This window comes from Anopheles coustani, chromosome 2, assembly GCF_943734705.1.
Source record: "Anopheles coustani chromosome 2, idAnoCousDA_361_x.2, whole genome shotgun sequence".
NCBI lineage: Eukaryota > Metazoa > Arthropoda > Insecta > Diptera > Culicidae > Anopheles > Anopheles coustani.
The window spans coordinates 58,593,548-58,613,287 of record NC_071289.1 but is presented as its reverse complement, the minus strand read 5'-3'; the positions used below and the strand labels follow the sequence as shown (position 1 = coordinate 58,613,287).

Here is a 19,740-nt window from a genome sequence, read left to right as displayed (position 1 = left end):
TGGGGTTTTTGATATTGATTTCTGCATCAAATATTTGTCTGCGGGCGGTTCTCGAGGTAGAAAACAGCATAACTTAGGTGGAAATCTATTTCCTCTCTCATTTAGGGATGCTGGGGTTTCCTCGTTAACGATCTGGTTACAGAATCCGTCCACTATATATGGAACGGTTCGGTAGTGTGGGATATATTTTCGCAGCGGTATATAGCGATTTTCCAAGTTCAGATCGTTCAGGACGGTTCCTCATATATGAGGAAACATTTTCTCGCACAGACACAGACTCCGAAGCATGCAAAGATTGCCGGAACGATTTACACGGAGCGGTTTAAACGCCTGCCGCTTCGTGTTCGGTCGGTGTCGTACATAGTTTTAATGGTTCCGTCAGGAGAAGACCGTAGGTACGAAGGCGCGCTGAAACTTACTTCGCTTTTCGACTTTTCCCTGGCTCCTGTAAGAGAGTGTCGGATCATATTTCACAGCAGCTGCCGAGTGATGCTTTGCTTGGGATCCCGTTAGAAAAATAAAAAGCCTCCCATTGTGGGCGTCGTGAGATTTTTCCGGGCGAGAACCCTCTCTTGGCGGGTGTGGATTTTCCTAACGGTTAATAAATAAAAGTGATACCAAAAGGAGGGATCCACTTTCTTTCGATCAGATTTCGATGCTGGGATAGATTCGAGATTTGGTGGCGTGTTTGGAGAAATGTCACCCAAGGAAAACCCGACGCTTGGAAGAAAATGGGAAAAGGGCCACCATCATCGTACGAACGGAAGTGGAATTGATTTTACTTCGTTGCCATCCGAGATGATATTTTTAGCAACGATTGTGCGTTTATTAATAGTGTGGAAGTGGATCAGCTGGATGGTGATGAAGGTGGTTCGGTTAGGTATATGGCGTCTCCCAGTATTGTGCGTAGGAAGCACACAAAAGAGTTTCGTAGACGTGTAAGAAAGTGCACTTGCTTTGGTGTGCCGGTAAATTAAATCACGGCTAGGTCGGAATGCCCTCCATTCGTATTTTATTTCCACCCATTAGGGCAAGCTTTTTCGATGATTGCGAGGCACATCTTGGCCATGGTTGGGCAGAAGTCGAGCTTGCCACACTGCTACTGAAGATACAATACTAAAAATCATCGGAACAATCGCACTGTCGTTTTCTTTTATTGTGATGGAAAACGTGGAAAGCAAGTCGGATGCTAAGGGCCTGTCGAAGTGAAGTGTGCCGGAGGTTGATTGGAAACGCTATATAGGTTTATTGCACTTACAGTTTTCACCATGGGTTTCACTTTTGCTGGATGTTGTCATTTGGAAACAGCAAGATTGCGGAATGTTTTACGATGCTGATGAATATGTTAAGGGACCAACACCAATATCCTATGCTGTTTCACTTTTGATTTAACAAAGAATGTTATATTTTCGATTCAACACTATCACTGGTTACGTATTGCTTAAATCAAATGTTGTTTTTTTGTAGTATGTATGTAGTATGTATGGGGGGTCCGCGACAGCCGAGCGGTAGCGCCGGTTAGAAAATCGGCCCATGAGCGCCGGGGCTCACCACCTCGACGGCGTGGGTTCGAATCCCAACCGAGACCGGACCCTCCCCTGTACGAGAGGACTGACTATCCACGTACAACAGGGAAACAAGTCTCGTAAGCCCTTAACGGGCAGGCATGACCAACAAGGTCGTTACGCCAAGAAGAAGAAGATGTAGTATGTAACACTGACGTGAATTGGCCAATTAACTTAACTTTAAACGAAATAACTTTATCAATTTTCACAGTGGTTACTTTCGTTTTGTTATGCTAATCGCCATTTTAATCCCAATTAAACAGTCGTATTCACTAAATTTACAACATATTAAATCCACTCACGTGCAGTTCCGAAGAGCTTTAGATTTCTATGTATTGAATTTTAGTAATTCCTTTCAAATTGTTTGCAACCTTATCCCACGTATGTTCTAAACAAAATTGTTTAATAAGTATATTTCTAAAAAAAACCGGTGTGAAATTATTTGTTTCAAAGTTATATGTGTTGGTATAAAGCCATCGTTAAACATATTTTTACAAAAGTAACAGAATCACGAAGTTCTATGAAAAATGGCAAAAGTACCCAATGAAAACTAAACTAACCTTACTTCTACAATTGGAGCCAAGATTGCAAACTAACTTGATGAAAATGTAAGCACAACTCCATGACGACTGATTGCATTTTCACCGCATCGATGCACCGTTTGGAGTTTGTCGTTTGAAGCTACTTGATTACAAGCGGAAAATTTCCGTCTAGCTTGCGGTACCGAAAGTGCCTGGCGTGTACGATGACGTTGGTTGGTTGGGTAGGAAAATATGCGTGACAAATTTTCCGAGGCAGGCAAAAATGCCATGAAACATGGATAAATATGTGATTAACAAGAAGCATCCGTGATAACCTTTTGGAGGGAAAAAGAGTTTCTGTTAAAAGGGGGAAATGAAAAATTTCCCCAATATTTGCGCATAATGTATATGTAAACAAATTAATTTATTTTATATTCGTTACATGGGTTGCAATAATTTTAGTAAGTATTACTCTTTATACGATGCTACCGGAATGTCCTTAAAACTGGGGCCAAAATGGTCCCTCTTGAAAGTACCTCAGTGTTACATTTGACGTCAGGAAGTCGTTCGCTTAAGGCTTATGTTTTTGTTTGCTTCCAGCGTTTTACGAGTTTGAATGGTATGCATTTTCGCTGCTGAGGTTCCCGGGTCGCTGCTTGCTTTTACTTTCTGCCTGGCTCTTATCGTTTGTTCCACCATGGGTGTTGTAAACAGTAATCCGGTGTGTTGCTGCAGCACCGATAAGAGTAGGGTACGTATGGGTACGTAATGAGGCCGCCGGTTGATGCTGCCGACGATGATAATACTGTAATTGATTACCACCAATAAACCGACAGCTTGGAGTTGGGTTTGCCCAGCGAACAGAGCAACTAAGCGCTTGCTTTTACCCGTTTGTCCCTTCCGATGGGACGAACCCTAAACGGTTGTCTCAAGGCAAATGGTCTTTGTGGAGCCATCGCTCGTAAAGTACATGCGCAATGTTTTGATGGGAAATCACTGCATCATGTGCACTTTTCCAGGGAGTGACTGGGAAAATCAGTCAGCGATCGTTCGTCAAGTGAAAGAATCTGTTTATTTTACTCTCTTCAAACACGATTGCGCTCTAAGCATGATGTACTTGAACATATTTGCCCTTGACGAATGGTAGAGTTTGCATTCTTGCGCTTCAAAAAGCTGGTTCGATCTTGGCGAACAGAGACCATTCTGGCACGTTCCGCTGTGTATAAGGCGTTTGTTTTTCAATCTGTATGGCCACATGCATCTTTGGGTGAGAAGAACCTACCCGTTGTTGCTATGTCTCTCACCTTTCGCATCGATACCATGGGCAAATGCCCTTGCACGACTTGCGGTTTCTGTGGTTACCTTCAGGGCGCCGAAAGGTAAGCCTAAACCTCAACCCTCAAGTAAGCAACAGCTAGTGACTGCACTCGGCGTTGCACACGTTGTTCCACGCTACTTCGGCTTCAGCTGCTCGTTACGTGACGTTTTCTTCGCTTCCACCACAAAATGCACCGGTGAAACGAACCTCACCTCGTGATCGGAGACTTTTAAAGGCATTGCTGGTGTTAGGCTCTGGTATGCATTTGGCAATCGTTGCAGCAGCCTCATTTCGTGCCACCATTGCACCGTGTTGTTGCCGCAATTGTAGCGGATTTTGGGCAATCGCTTATACGCGGACAGATGCATCACAACGCATGCTCTTGTTCGTAGATTGCAAGATTAATTTGTTCCTGCTGTTCATGTTTTTGAAGAAGGCAGGAGTTCTCTTATGCAACGAGGAAACTCGTGTGAGGAAAGGGCTATGGTGTTGTTTTTCGGGTTTTTCTTGTCGCTTTTCGTTGAAAGACCCGTATATATCAACCTCGTCAAATTTGGATGAGCGTTGTATCGATTTCACACACAATTTTTTTATAGCTTTTGACAAGAGCTATTGAAGAGCCATCAACTGAGCTTCAGAGCTCGATAATCTGTTGAAAGTTGGCTTAGTTAATTAATCCCTTTTGTTTTTTTTTTTGTTGGTTTTACAACACTTTAATCTCGTCTAGAGTTTCGACTTTCCATGGCATTCCATTCAGCAGTGAAAGGAGTCACTCGGATGAAGTATTGCATATCTGCTTCGGTGCGCTTTTTTATCCTGGAAGCAAAGATGAAAGCGGTTTTACAACCCATCCGGTCTGTGGATAGACCCTCTCATTTAATAGGATGACATCGCGTTATCGAACGCGATGAAGTTGTTTCGATAATTTATGGTGGACTAGTTTGGAGGATATAAAACTACGATCTGAATATCTAAAGACGAGGTGGCAGTGAAGCCCTCCCTCATGCTATCTATCGTTCGAGCGAAACAACCTGTCGGGAAGTGCAAAATGTTTTCACGCTTCACCGGATAACACGCTTCATTAAATTGCAAACATTTCGAGTGCCGTGCGTGTCGATTCGTTTTGCTGATTTATTTCCCACTCGCTCTCTGAAGGTGTCTGAAAGCTGGTCGTTGGCGTCTTGCTTGCTAGCATTTTGTGATGTGTGGGAGACCACCCAAGGATTGGACGAAAATACACCTGACTGTCGCCGAGAAATAATTATGACCAAATTCGTTCGAATGTTCACGTTTTGACGTTTGATCGAAGGGAAAATATGGCCGATTTTAATTGACATTCATTTCAGTCCACCCCCAGGCTGAGTTCCACCGTTCTTCGCGGAGTTCGGGAGCTCCCGGAGCGTTCGCCAGCTTATGGTATGTTTGAAAATAGCTCCACAGCCTCCGAGCGAGGCGTGAACGCAACGTTCGTAACCCTCGACGCTAACCCGCCGGGACCGAATTGAAGTGCGTCGTGGTCAATTAAGCACGGTAATTTGTAGGTAGTTCTCGTCTCGCATTGGGGACTGGGTTGTGCGTGAAGCTTACGCCTGGAGCCGATGGCGAAACGAATCGCGGGCGACTTAATCGAATCGTAGACGCATCGGTGGACGGGTTGCATTGGGAATGGAAATTAAACGTGCTGACGATGGAGATGATCCTCGTCTGACGGGGTCGGCTTCTGCCAACTTCTATGACAGTACCGTGGCCTGCCTGCCTTGGTTAATGTTTCTTTGTCACGGTCAATTAACTTCGTCTTCGGCTAGTTCAGCGAGTTGGTGGTAGCCAGAAATTTTAAATCTGGTTCGAAGGTAAGCCATGTTGGCAAATGATTGCAATGCATAATGAATAATAATAAATAGATTAAAAAAACACATTGCCTCCGGAATTCTTAATTAACTATCAGTTAAGGACGGTAACAGCGTACTGCCATCTTCTTTCTGAAGCATGATCGCTTCAACTTGGTTCAACCTGTGTTACATGATGGAGTCATTAATCATCCTCCATTCCGCGGACTTTCGTCAACCGTCGATTGCATTCATTGGCTGATTCCCAACAATTATTGTTTTATTTCCGCCAGCAAATTATGTTCCAGTAAACATAGGCTTTATCTAGATCTTTCCTACCATCACTGCCGGAGCAGATACGAAAGACGGTTAATAGTGTACATCGTCTCAATGGAAGTTATTGTAGACGTACAACAACAATGGTTATATTTCATCCGATCTCTCAAAGCTCTAACGGGGAGAGCCCATCACACAACCCCAATCTCTTATCCAATGTTTGTGAAGGGAGTTGTCGACGGGGAATCACGAGGCTCATGAAGATGCTTCCCTTAACTGGGGCTTGAATAGATAGTGAAGGGCGTGCCCAGAAATATTCTCACGTTCTACCGTAATCGTACCGATTACCGCGCATGTTGCCTGCCGGTAGGTACTGTGCAGGTCGTGTGCCAGCATATGTTATGTCGTGCCGGAAGCAGTGTTTTGTCTGCTACAATTGGCACGATAATTTGAGCTGCCTTGACTCCGGCACCATCCTGTCTGTAGGGGGTTTCTATGCTTGTTTTTTGTTTGAAAGTGATCTGCTTTGAAAATACTACTCATAACAGTCTAGGCTACGTTCAGTTGTCGGTTTGGTTTTTGTTTAAACTAACTGTAGGTGCTGAAATTCCAATAAAAGTTCTTGACAGGGCATTTATTCTGCCACATTGCCGTTCCGTTGTTTGTCCTGGTGCATTATATCTTACCTATGGAAAGCCTCTTATATTTGAATAAAAGAACTTCCGGTACGAAAGAAAACTTAGGCGTCTTCGTCCCTATTCCAGACAACCATTTTGTTGACTTGGGGAAGAGATTTATTTTCAACCGGTTTCGGTTGAATCTACATAAACTTTTCTCCCTCGACCGCGTGACACTCGATGTCCCAGGCGCCTTTCGAAGGTGGAAGTTTCTTCGCCCCATAAAACCGGTAAAAGTTAAGAGAATCGACCGTAATGTCAAAACGAACGCTACTGGCTGGCTACGGTGAGTGAATACAAGCCAAAGGCACCATTCAAACTGTGCTCAGGGGCAAGTTGACTTTTCACCGAGGTGTCCAGCCGTTCCTAGGTTCACCTTCTTTCATTTTTGTGTCACAAGAAAACGCTTCCCGGGGAGACTTTTTTTCTAACGTACACATGACACTGTGGCACAAGGAAAACACCCGGAATCGCTTCTCTAAAGTCGGCCGTCGGATCTGATAGCACATTCCTGCCATTGGATGCTGCCGAATGTGCCCGTAGGCGTCATCTGCGTCGCAGAAGGTTTCTCCACATCCCAACCCTAGAGTGCGCCAACAAGTCGGCAATAGAGGTATGCGGCCCCCTCCTCAAACGTCGGCCAGGTGAATGGCCAGAAGATGCCAAAGTAATTGTGCATGACGCTCATGATGGTGATCTGGGTAATGGTGGCATCTTTCTTTATTTTTTCTTGCTCTCTGGTGCTTTCTTCTATGTATACTACGAAGATTGAACTTTGTGTTCGTTCGCTCACTCACAAGCGGTGATACGAGCGTAGATGTGTTTACGCCGATTGAGTAGGATGCTTGAGGAAAAATCGATATCCGCATAGGTCGTCGCTATCCCTAACTCAAGGGTTCTCGGCTGTCTAAAGCACGGTACGTATACCGTAAGATCCGTTAATAAGATTCCATATGATTGTTCGCCAGTTTTTGGATAGCGGGCAGCTGCCATCCAGTACTTGCCAGTCTCATTATCTCAGGCTTGTAGACTTGATGAACGGAATTGGTGTGTTTTATTGTGTTGCCTATGTGTGTGTGTGTTGTCAGGGTTCACAAGGGTTTGTGTGGAAAAAAGCGGGAGTGTCATCATGGCATTGAAGTTTGCAAAAATCTGAGGAAGAATACACGTAGAGTGCTCTTTGCCTCTGCCCATGCCTTGTGTAACCGTCACCTCGTCGTTACATTGGTCGGAAAAGTTTCGGTACGAGCGGACGGTCTGCTGCAGGTTTTCTGTTTTCAATGGCGATGCAACCGATCCAATGTTCAGTTGAATGAAGTTTCCGCAACTTCCGCAAGCTCTGGATCTCCTTGCCTCCCTTCCACGGGTACTAGGGCTAGGGTTCGTCGGTAGTATTTGCTCATGAAAAATTCAATCTTTCGTCTCCTCTTTGTGTCTATTGTATATGCGAAGGTATGTGCTAGTTGGTTGTCTGTGGAGGTCGGTAAGGAATCTGGCAGACGGGTTTGCGGGTTAGTATGGTCATGTACATTACCTAGCAGCCACCATACGGCTCTCCGATTGTTGCCCATCAAGCAGCGTGTACCGGGTTCTAATAGAGATAGTCATTATTTTTAGATGGAAAACCGGCGGCCAGCATTCCAGAAGGGCACTTTGGGCTTGTGGAAACCCTCAGGTGTAATGGCGAAACCGGGCAGCCGACCAAGATCGATTTAGAATTGCGTTTCTTGCGGTTTATTTTGCTTCGCAATGACCGATGGTTCAATCAAATTGTGCACATTTTGGGGTTATCTGTTTGCTCCAATCCAATCAAATTGCGTGCACTGGCCAATTTGATCCTTCCGATGCGTCCACCGGTCCTTCCGATGCGTCGTACAGAAGCCAACTCCTGGCGCACTGATGGTATGTAATATCACTCACGCTTACCTCTCGGGACACGCAACGACAAACTAGATGGAAGTGGGTAAACAGTGACAACCGAGTTGGCAAACCGAGGCTCCATGCTATCCCAAGCAGGGCTATTTGATACTCGCAACATACTTCAGCGACTACCATCTGGCTCTCCCGTTGGAAACATGCGAATCGTTGGCACTAGTGCTTCCAACTTCTCAATCCTTTGCCTTTCGACCAGTCCCTCCGTTGCTCTTGTCGCCAATGTAGGTCAATAATGTATAGCTCATGAATACGGCGCTACTGGATGATAAGTTGGAAATTGAAATGCATATTGATGAAGCATTTCTCCAGCGCACAAAGCAAAGGTCGTACGTGCGCGATGATATTGCTACTGATACCCCCCTTTGTACGGTCTTCGGTGTTCCGGACTTTTGGCCCATTAGCACGAGGATGGCTGGAAAATGTTGGCCATCGTTGCCGGGAGAAATTGAAAATTTACCCACATCAGCAACAGATAAGTCAACAGGTTTTTAATAGCTCTAAAATCGAAAGAGATGGATGGATTGATACAGCGGTTCAGTTTTGATTTTCGGTACTTGTTGGATATTTCGAAAAACATGCTCGTAGGGCTCAACAATACATTGTCGAAAGCAAATTATTTAGAGAATAAATGTTCTGAAAGTCTCGTAGTTCTACAGAAATAACATGCTTACGCAAACTGTGGTTGCACAGAATGGCTTTGTAATGAAGGTTTGATCATTAGTGGACAGCTTGACGGACACTGGCTAGTTGTGCGGAATTAAGCTGATTATTTCGCTAATCCACCTCGAACAAGGAGTGAGTGCAAGTCCCAGTAACTGGATTGAATCCTCCGACAATCCACGCCTTCGTTGGTCACGCGTTTGGCCTTGGGTACCGTTGGAAATGCATTGCTCTCGATGCAGCCTAACCTTGCAACCGGTTTAGGAGAAGTCATACACGACTGAGGAAAGAAAAAATAAAGAAGTTGATATACCGGTCACTCCCATTACGTCGCTCACTTCTCCTCCTTGTCCCTACGCCTAAGCTCCCCAATCTACCAGTTCACCAAGCCAGGTAAAGCCAGCACGTGGCTCCGAAGGCACTAGAAAGCTGGTCCCGGTGGATAAAAAATAGGCACGCTCAGCTCAGTCCCGAGCTCGGGATGGCTTTTGCCACACTACCATTCGCACAGATGTACCGGCAGTGTTTTTAGCATTTTTGCAATGTTATCTGGGACGCATTCGGAACCCGGGTGTACACGGTAGCACCAGACAAAGGTTGGCTGGGGGACATTTTTCCTACCAAAAGCAGGTCTCTGGGACATCTGAGATACACCCGTCCCCGCGGGTACATTCCAATTGGAAAATGTATATCTGCGAGCATCAGTCAACGTCAACTGGCTGTGTGTGATGCAGTGGTAAGCCACATAAAACCGGTGTGAGTTGGTTGTTTTGTGCTATTTGCAAGCGAATTAGAAAAAAAACCCATCATCTGGTGAGATCTCTCTGATAAGAAGCGTACGAGGGTTTCGATTGTATAGACATCTCCCACAGTCACCGGTATCACATTTCCATTGGGTGACATTGAAATGCGTTGCAGGCGTTTTCGCGTTTAAACCCCAACCCGACTGTTTGATTCAAGCTCTTATTTTCCACGTGAAGCAGACTACAAAATTGGAGAACACCACGAAGCACGCAATTTAATTTCATACCGATCACTCGCTCTCCAGCCTCACCTTTATATACCTGATTCCGTTTACTGATCCATAGGTCCGATCCTCGACCGCAAAAGGCAAAAGAAGTTCCTATGGTGGACATAAGACGCCATGTCGATGGCGGATATTTAATTACGATGATTACGAGCCCATAGGCTGCGGACTTGTGATGTACCTTTCGATTGTTCCCGCCCGTTAGTCGTGCCGGTGAACGCCTCCGGCCGCCGTCTCGGACAGTTGCTTCCTGGAGAGCGACCTTGCCTTGGCTACTTTACTGTGTGTTGGCCAGCTTCCAGTTCGATTCGCCCTTCAGCAGCACTCCGTCTCGGATGGGATCTACGGTCAAGCATTACTTTGGATTGTACCCATTAGCAAGGCTTCACTTTTCCTCGGTAATGTGATTAGCGAGTGGATGTGCCTAAGCCGAAAACGAGATAATTAGGTGTCGAAAGGCACTCAGTGCTCTGTGTATCCATCGAAACGCGCTTCGATCGTTGTGGCCCTGCGTTCCAATCAATGTTTACGCCATTGCTAAGTACCATGTAGGGTAAATGCGCACAGAATTCCCTTTTCGTGAGTGGAGTATTTGCACTTGACACTTTTTTTTACCTCAAGATTTCATTTAACGGAAAAGATTTATTCGATTAGAATTGCGTAACGTAAACTTCGCCGCGTCGGGTGCGTTTAATCATGCGAACCATTTCGTGAGTTTCCTTTATGTGCGATTAAGATTAGCTTTTCCTCATATTTCTGTCTTTCATAGATCCCCGGAATGATGATTCACTGTCGGTGGTGAGTTCCGCTGCTAAGTTGCACCACTTTACACGCCATCCCTTGTATGGTGTGGCAGGAACTTCCCAATAACCGTCTGCACACGACTCTGCGGTACGGAAAAGGAAGGCTTAACTTCAGGCGGAATAAATTGAATCTTTCGTTTTCTTTCTTTGGTCAGTCAGATGTTTTGTTCATCATTTTGTAATACCGCCGGGTGGGGCTTTTTTTTTGCTGTTCTTCTCTGAAAATTTAATCCCCTGTTTGCATACAAATAAACGAGTTTATTAAAATGAACGCATTATCGATCGCAATCAAAACGCTGCAAACTGCCGTTTCCGCCGATGGTGGTCAGACTGATTAGTTGCACGCTCCTCCACTAGTGTGGGTAGTGGTGGCAACATTTATATTAACAGTTTCGATGGGATGCGCCATCCGAGGTGGCACTGTACAAAACGCAAATTAATCAACGGATTGGATTATGTTAAAAGGCCAGTTTTCGATCGGTGTCTGTGGCCATTCGGAAGACATTGTTGTCAAACTGAAAAATTAGGGAACAAATCAGTTATGTTTTTTGCTATTATATTTCAATACCAGCAAATGTCACCAGCATTATATAATTTATACTTCTTTTCAATGCAAACTGTTAGATATATAAGTTTGAACTTCAGCTTGGGACATCAGCTTGTTTTATTACTCAGCGGATTAAGACGAAGATGTAGGTGAGATTGCATTGGGACCGGTTATAACTGTTAATGTGTGTTCGTTTTGTTCTCAACTAATCCGTTGATTGAAAATAAAATGTGCAAATAGGTTGCACACGTTACTCCCTTGCCCTGTCTGATGGTGAGCCGCCAATGGAACCGTCTTTACTGTCTTCGCAAGATGAGACGTCGATATGGTCAGGTTCCTGCGAATCGAAAAGTGGGTGAAAGGGAACATTAACGCTGGAATGAAATTATACGAGAAAGTAGCAGTTGATGCTGAAGGGCAATAAAAAGGTTCGTGGCCAAACCGAACAAAAATGAGCACAACATTAAAACGCAAATGCAATATAAAACATATGCTTGGCTGTGATACTGCGGGTTCCATCCTAATCACGAGAAGGAAAGAAAATTATTTTGATCAAAATATATAAAGGAGCGGTTAGAAAGACGCCAAAAAGTGTTGAAGAAGAAAAGCTCATTTCTTAATTTCCTTCATGCTTGGCATACGGTTTTTCCCTTTCAATGTGTTGCGTTTTCTTCCCCCGGCCCTCTCAGGTATGCTTTTTATTCGCTTTGTTCTCGTTCCGGGTGGTTTCTTGTGCGTTTTGATGCGCTGGAGGTTACGGTCAAGAAGAATTTTCACCAATTTTCAATCGCCGGCTCGGTGTTATGTCTACCACCTGAGAAAAAGAGCTCGCGGGCTTCGTTACGGTCGAAGGTGTTGCCGGTCACGTCTTGGAGGAAATTTCGAAAAAGTGGGTTCCTTCCCCATTAACCTGTGACCTTCTTCGGGCCTTTGTTTTTATGCTTTCATCCATGTTTTCCCTTTGACGACATAGCTTAGAGTACACGTATTGTGGGGTCTGCGAGTGCTACATATAAGATTTCTCAAATGTACGAATATATTTAACATGCTTACTGTCAAGCGTTTTTAGAACGCTTTTTTTAGTACAACCATTTTTGGTAAAATTTGTTTATAAAACAAATGTTTAGACTTGTTTTTCAACCAACAACAAATGTCCGTAATACCATAATAATAAAAAAATAATTAAGCTTTCCTAATGCTAATTTTTACAACAACTACAGCCTACCACTATATTACTGGAATGCTGTATGAGTCCCTTGGCATGTTTCGAATTGCCTGTCATCCACTATGTGGGTCATTGGCAGTTAAAGTCTCAATAGAAATATCAAAATGATTCATTTGGTTCTTATAAAGAAAATCACTCATGAGTATTTTAAGCAAACATTTGATATCTTCAAATAGCTGTTGCTTGAAACCCTAAACCGATAGGTCCGCACGTTGGATTTATTCGTGCAAAATTGGTAGGTAAAAGCTAGTTATTATATAGTTTAATTGGCTTGGAAAGGGTCTCATAAAATTACCTTTAAAATTCATAACCTTAAATGTTTACCATCCTACGTACAACTCCTCATAGCAAGCACTAACTTGCAAATAGTTTTCACCCAATAATGGGCAACACACGCGGGGGGTAAAAAACCGATTTAAAAACGGGTTATGTTTCATGCTTCACCGCGCATGAAACTAAACACAAGTTTCCACCTCACCGTGAGGGGGGCCCGATGCTGAACGCGATGATTGACGATCAGCTGTGGAAGCCGTCAAGAGGGGACAAAATGTGAATTTGCAAAACCTAAAAAGAAAAGGGAGCGGTACAGTGTGGGTCTTTTTATGAGTTTAAATAAAGGGAAACATTGTTCAAAAGCAAAACAAAATAATAAATATGTGAAAAGAAAACTTGGAATAAAAAAAGAGAAGTGTAAAAAGGGTTGTTTGATTGGCGCGATGGAAACCCACCGATTGAACATAATAACCTAAATGATACACAAAAGTATCGGATCGAAATAGTGTGAAGGAAAATAACATCTATTTTCTTTGCTTCATCCGAATCGAAGAAGAAAAGCGTATGAATCAAACGAGAATGCACAGTATGCGGGATTTGACGCGCTTATTGATGTGTGAAAATAGGCAGGAAAACCTCTCCGGAATAGACCGAAGAGCGAAGGGCGTTTTCTTTGACGGACAGCAGGGCAGTTACCGTCGGTGTTGTTGTTTTCGGCGATCTATTGGTTGGTTTGGTGTACGAAATTCGATATCGGGCAGTTATGATTTGTTTTGATTGATTTTATTCTGTTTGTTTTTATTGCATTTTGCACGAAGGTGATGTTTCGTTTTTCTCCTATCTGATTGGTGTTTACGTTTTTTAACTAATCTACTCTGTTTGGTGTTTCTCATTACAGACTATTCCGGCTCGCGACTGCAAGCTGCCAAGAAACTGTCCAAAAGATGTAAACAATAGGCCACGCATGGTCGACGCAAATCTACCAGCCATGCTGGTAACCGGTGACACAATGGATCATAAATTGAGCTTCCAGTGAGAAGAAAAGCAACTCTGACGAACAGCCGGTGGAGGCTGCGGTACAAGACAAGACACGCTGCGATAAAAGTTGCTAACATCAAACCCGCACATACCCACCCGCCCAAACCACCCCCAGCCCGGTGGGAAGGCGCAAGAAAAAACCGCGGGGAAACGTTATCTCTCGACTAGATAGTGTGTGCTTCTTCCTCATTTATTTTGTTGTTGTTGTTTGCGTGCCGGGTAAGTGCTTCACAAGAGGCGGGAACCGACGACGCACCAAAACGGAACCGAACGGCGGCCACCACAACGCAGACGACTGAGGTGTAGTGATTTATTCCAACCAAGGTGAGTGTGAGTCTGTAAGAACTTTTATTACAACGGGGGTCTAATAAAAACTGCCGGCCACTTTCGTCGTTCTGTCGAGATGACGAACGCTTGTAATACAATGTAATCCTGTCGCTTCATGACAGGTTGTCGTGATTAACGGGATGGAAGAAGTGGTTGGTGTTACCTGGCGATGAACTTGTTGATAGACTAAAGTATTTTTTCTGCTTCTCTCGAATGGTTTGATGATTTATTCATTATTTTATTGAGCGTAATCTGGTGTCAAAGAGAACTGGTGTCAGAGTTTAAAATTGTACTTCTCTAACAAGGAGTGTGATGTAACTTTTCCTACCAAAATTAAATGCAAGGAATACATAGTCCTTGCAACAATTCATGCGCGAAAATACAACCCGAACCGGTGGGATAATTGACCTTTACCCTTCCAATTAGCTCGTTCCCTCATGGGCAATCCCCCTTGTCCTACAGTGGGTGTCCGGTATACCTTCAGCCGATTGCGCCACAAAATCTGCCCGGTAAGCGGATTTACTATTACGGTAGTGGGGGCTTACCTTTGCCGACAAAATTGTTCTGCCCTGGTGGTGGCAAAGTGCAGTTGAAGGCATCCAATGGCACATGTCTCCGGTTGCTAGAACTGTTCCGCGAACGGATGGAGCTATGGTTTTCATCTCTTTCCGACCAAAGGGTGGTTTTTCGCGGTGGTAACGTAACTGGAGCAGGTTGTTCTATCGGATACCAATCGTGTCCGCGTGAAAGGCCGCTCTACCCGGTTGTGGTCATTTTTACCAGGGAGAACAAAGTATGACTGAGGGTGGCATGGTGGAGTAGTGCCTCTTGGTGGGCTTTGGTGTATTGGGTTTCCGAAAACAAAAACATAGGAAAAACAAAGTCGTCGGAGAAAGCAACCACCGGGACAATGTAGCCTTCGTTGTTCGTTGGACAATGGGCAGTCATGTGTCACCAATGTCATCGGTTAAATTTCTTTCATTTTCTCTTTTAAGGTTGGGTTGAAGGTTGGAAGTCCTAAAACATGAATTTACAATGATGCGTTTCCGAAGGCTGGCGAATCAAGTATCACCCTGCTTTTAAGGGATATTTTATTCCTACAAATTACAAACCACAAAGCAGAGTTTTCCACCGCAGTCGACCTCGACACTCTCTAGTCGTCGTCGTAGAAGGCGGAATTGTAGATGTACTTGTCGCAGGCCTCGTTCGGTGCGACCTCGGTGGTAACGACAAACCCGTCGCTATCGACGCAGAACAGCTTCCCGTTCTGATCCTGCGAGTACTCGTAGTTCCCGTTGCCGCCACAGGCCAGAGTGAACGGGATTCCGGCCTCCCGGTAGACGACGGTATCCCGGGCACAATCTGTGATCGGGGCGATAGGCCGTGAAAATCTCAGCGCACCCTTTTTGAGTTCGCCTACTACTTACAGCAGTTCACCGACGAAAGCATGCTGGAGCGAATCTGAAACGAACCGATCTTCTTGCCGTCACGCCACGTGCAGTAGACGCTGAAAGTGAGACAGGGAGGGGGGGAAACCGACCGATGGAAATGGAATTCGGGGCAAAAGCGATAAGTCACGGAAGTCTGACTTACACTCCGTTTTCCACCTTGTACCGCCCGTAGGCACCATCGTAGTCGCACGGGATCTCGTTGAAGGTAACGCCGACGGTGCCGTGCGTGTTGAACTTCTTGAGGATCATCTTCTGCGCATAGGAGGCACTCTCGCACTGGCGCAGGTACGTTTCGCCGTCCACGGTGCTGTTATCTGTGGGAGCGTACCGGTTGAAAAATGATTTCCAAGCCGTACGGGCTATCACCATTGACTTACAGCACGGTAGCAGCGTGAACAGACTCTCGTGGACCACGGTCGTACCCAGCTTGACGTTTCCGGTTAACTCATCCGCACACCAGCAAAGTCCGGAGTCACACTGCAACTCCTCGTAGTTCCCATTCTGCGCACAGTGTAGCGTCACATCGAACCGGCCTTCCTTCTCGAGCTTATGTCGACGTCTGCTGCAGGCTTGAGAGCGATGAAAGTTGTACACGTCAGGCAAACGACTCAGGTGGTTGACTCATTAATGCTATGAGTTGTCAAAAACCCTACCACAGGTCATCTTTTCCGTGTTCCGGTACCAATCCCACCCGAAGATGCGCTTCCCGTCCTCACTGTAGCAAAAGCAGCGACCGGATAGGCGATCCCCTCGGCACTGCTTGGCGGCGTACGTTCCATCCGGGTTGCACTTGGGGACCCACCCAACCAGACTCGTGTCCAGATGCATCGTGTGCAGGCAGGTGGCTACAGGAAAAAACCCCCGATACTGATTTGTGCAATTACCTTAATTTTGGGATCCCGTCGACTTACATCGGTCGTATAGACACTTCCGTTCGACGCACTTCAAACCGGGCGCACATCGTCGATCGGGAATGTTCTCGTTGCACACGGCCAGATACTTTCGTCCGCCCCGACACCCGGGGCAGCACCCGTTCAGAGACCCACCGGATATGAGGATCTCACCCTTGGCACAGTCCTCCTGCCGGAGGGATGAAACGCAACCGAATGAGGTGTCGCAAGCCGGAGGATCCACAGCGCCGTATACTACAGTTAAAACAGACAAAATCCAACTCAATTTTAGAGTGTCCATTGCGTTGGGGAAGTTGTTGTAGACTAATTTGTTCCCGGTGGAAGTTTTTCGGAACGGCCCATGCATCAAACTGTGCGGTTATCGGGGGAGTTTAATTTTTATTTTGTTTTCCAATTGCTTTTCCATGTCATACGGTATCAGTTTGTAGTTTGCTATGATAAGAGGTTTTCGGAAGTTTGGTAACCGAATCGAATGAAGAACTCTGGCTCCCCGGCAGAAGTATTATTGGTTTCAAAAGCGTACCTAGTATCGTAAAAGTTTCCAAACTTTATTTTTCTCCTCGGTTGTGTAGCGTTCACGAAGCAATTTATTGACCCACCGTTTTCCTCTTCCTTACACGTTTGCCCCAAAAATGTAATGATTGCAATTCACCTGATCGGCGGGGACGTTTTGTGCCACAATAAACCCGTCCGGATCGACGCAGAACAGCTCTCCGTTGCGCGACTGCAGGGGCATGTAGTTGCCGTTTTCCTCACAGGCCAGCTCCAGTGATCGCCCGACCGTGGCGTACAGCCTTTCATCATATGCACAATCTGTGCCGCCGTGTGTGGGGAAAAGGAAGAAAAACAAAAGTACCCGTGAATCGTGCGAGTAAATGCGCTCTCGGCCACAACGAACGACAAAGTAGTTGGCGGGGTGGTGGCGTGATTGGGAAGCATTTTCCCAAAGGGTGGGCCGCTCCATCGGAAGGTGTTAGAAGTGTTTTCGTGCGCGCTATGCGGCTGTGTTGCGTGCCAAAAGGCATGCTTTCCAGTTAAGTTGACTAATTTATGGGCAATTTGTGTTTGTGTGATTGCCGGATGATGGTGAAGATGAAAGTAACAGAAGCGTTGGTGATGCAGAACATCTTCTTTTCGTAGAAGAGCCTTTTTTTGTATGTGAATTTAAACATTTTGTCTTCAAAACGTCAACGTCCAGATGCATGAAAATTTAAAAAGCAGTAGCCACCTTTGCTTTAATCATCTTGACTGTCAGACGTAAAACCCCTAGTGTTCAGCGATTTGCCTACTTTAAGGCGACTTACTGCAGTTCATCGAGCTCAATGTGCGAAGGGACGTTTTGTACTGATCGATCTTTGTTCCATCACGCCAGGTGCAAGCCGCTCTTTCGGTGTATGCAAAAAGATAAATAATAGCATGAGCTTCCTTGAAAAAGGTCCTGCCGGGCGATACTCACTCCTGCCCTTCGATGACGTATCGACCGTGACTTCCATCGTAGTTGCAGATGACGTTGGTGAACGTTACACCGGTGTGACCGTGGATGATGAATTGCCTGCGCTGAAGTATCTGCGAGAAGGCGATACTTTCGCAACGCCTCAGATACTGCACCCCGTGGAGGGTTTCGTTATCTGGCGGGAGAAATAAAGCGAATCCGGGCGGGTGTCATCGATCAAAACAGTGGAAATAGATTGTACACACACCACGGGTAACATCAACCTACAGCAAGGCAGCAACGTCCAGAGGTCCTCCGGGACGGCTCGAGTACCCGGTTGTTGCGAGCCGGTTTGAGGTTCCGCGCACCAGCATACCCCCTGGTCGCACTGCAGTTCCTCGTAGTTACCATCCGATGTGCAGTGTAACGTAACGTCGATCCGGCCTTCGGCCTCCAGATCGGCACGTCGTCGACTGCAAGCTGCAAGAAGACGGGAGTGTTAAAAAAGCAAACAAAAACTCCTCCCCAACTTTCGGTTTTCAACGGTTTGCTATCACACCCGTCGACCGATAGCGAAGCCGTGTGACCTCTAGAAGGCCCAGAGCAGAGCCCGTGTGGACGCGTGTCCACAACCGCTACTCACCGCAGGTCATGTTCTGGGCCTGATTGCGCCAACTGAAGCCGAAAATGCGCTTGCCCTCGGCCGAGTAGCAGAAGCAGCGTCCATTGAGCCGATCGCCACGGCATTGTTTGGGTGCGTACTGGCCCCGGCTATCGCACTGCGGCACCCAGTCGATGGTATCAGTCGCGACGTGGTACGTCGATAAACAGTCCTCTGGGCGACGAACCAAATCAAATCGAGACGTTATAGACGCGCCTATTTTTGTTTCTACCATCGACCGACAGAGGTTTCACTCCTAACCCTTACCCGTATTCAGGCGGCAAACGTTACCGAGACCGCACACGAGACCCGGAGCGCAGGGAAGAGTCGGTGCACTTTCCGGACTTACGGTGGTGGTGGACGGTTCGTTGCATACTGCACCCAAGGGGAGTCCTTGGACGCATCCCGGACAGCAACCGCCGTGTGTGGCCTTCGGTGACCAGAATTCGTCCGGGTTGGTGCAGGCAGTCTGAGTGGGGGAAGCCAGACAACCGAGCGCACTGTCACAGTTGGGGACGATTTGGGCGGAAAGGAGCGTTGCTACCTCCAGCAGAAGGAGTATCACTAAGTTCGGAATGCACTTGTTCGGTGTTACCATCTTGCGTCAGTGGCTACGACAAAACTGACACGCTGGTCAAGATAGTTGAGTGTTCGTTGTCACATTTCTCTTAAAGTCGGATGGACCTATCTCCAGGATATATCCCATTGAAGTGCATCGGAGGTGCAATATTCGTGTCGAATGGCCATTGTCGGTACATGCACAAGTGTCGTCGTGCCGCGACATTGCACCCGTGAAGCGGCAACTTCACCTCAGACGTTCGTTGCCTTATCGCTACCCGCGAGCTGGTCTTCAAAACCTTCCGCCTCAGCCACACACAGAGCGGTGGGCTATCTGTGTGTGTTTTCTTGAAGTTTGTGATTCACAGTCGGCGAGTTCCGAACCTTTTTTTGTGATCGATTGATTAGTGTTATTTGTTTGCCGAACATTTATTACTACTGCGTAGCGAGTGTCGAGTCTTAGTGACTCGCTGCAAAGTGCTTTTTCCATCAGTCTGATAGTTGTGCTAATCAAAAGAGGACTAGTTGAGTTTTAGCCGAACGAGCTGTCGTGTTTAAACAGAGAAAGTACATTTTTATCTAAGTGAGTGAATCGTATCTTGCTTCAAAATGGATGCTTCTTTGGTTAAACTCACCGTAAGTATTATGTGTTCGTAAGTAACTAAGTTGAGCTTATGAGGCGCAAGTGATGCTACTTTTAACAAACATG

General features: G+C 46.0%; 3 protein-coding genes across 4 annotated transcripts in view; 1 reads left to right on the top strand and 2 right to left on the bottom strand.

Moving 5' to 3' along the window:
* The window catches only part of LOC131266509 (uncharacterized), a 66,051-nt gene that overhangs the window by 17,014 nt on the left and 29,297 nt on the right, over window positions 1–19,740 (top strand). For both annotated transcript variants that reach the window (XM_058269059.1, XM_058269058.1), the window contains exon 2: window positions 13,552–14,015. The gene's annotated coding sequence lies outside the window, so the exon portion shown is untranslated. The remainder of the gene's footprint in view (window positions 1–13,551; window positions 14,016–19,740) is intronic.
* Window positions 15,172–16,660, bottom strand: LOC131264717 (uncharacterized). The gene is made up of 6 exons (XM_058266986.1): window positions 16,381–16,660; window positions 16,123–16,314; window positions 15,847–16,038; window positions 15,612–15,783; window positions 15,446–15,525; window positions 15,172–15,380 (listed from the first exon to the last, which is right to left on the bottom strand). The coding sequence occupies exons 1-6, from the start codon at window positions 16,658–16,660 to the stop codon at window positions 15,172–15,174; spliced, it is 1,125 nt and encodes a 374-aa protein (XP_058122969.1).
* LOC131264716 (thyroglobulin-like) lies at window positions 16,946–19,071 on the bottom strand. The gene is made up of 6 exons (XM_058266985.1): window positions 18,741–19,071; window positions 18,456–18,647; window positions 18,101–18,292; window positions 17,837–18,008; window positions 17,685–17,764; window positions 16,946–17,193 (listed from the first exon to the last, which is right to left on the bottom strand). Exons 1-6 carry the CDS (start codon window positions 19,069–19,071, stop codon window positions 16,994–16,996), a joined length of 1,167 nt encoding a protein of 388 aa, XP_058122968.1. The 3' UTR covers window positions 16,946–16,993.

Coding starts and splice junctions, on each gene's coding strand:
- LOC131264717 (XM_058266986.1), bottom strand. CDS start 16,660: ATGGACACTCTAAAATTGAGTTGGATTTTGTCTGTTTTAACTGTAGTA. Junction 16,039..16,122: donor CACGGAAAAGATGACCTGTG/GTAGGGTTTTTG, acceptor ATCGCTCTCAAG/CCTGCAGCAGACGTCGACAT. Junction 15,784..15,846: donor GTTCACGCTGCTACCGTGCT/GTAAGTCAATGG, acceptor ACGCTCCCACAG/ATAACAGCACCGTGGACGGC.
- LOC131264716 (XM_058266985.1), bottom strand. CDS start 19,071: ATGGTAACACCGAACAAGTGCATTCCGAACTTAGTGATACTCCTTCTG. Junction 18,648..18,740: donor CGTTTGCCGCCTGAATACGG/GTAAGGGTTAGG, acceptor TTCGTCGCCCAG/AGGACTGTTTATCGACGTAC. Junction 18,009..18,100: donor CTGGACGTTGCTGCCTTGCT/GTAGGTTGATGT, acceptor TTCTCCCGCCAG/ATAACGAAACCCTCCACGGG.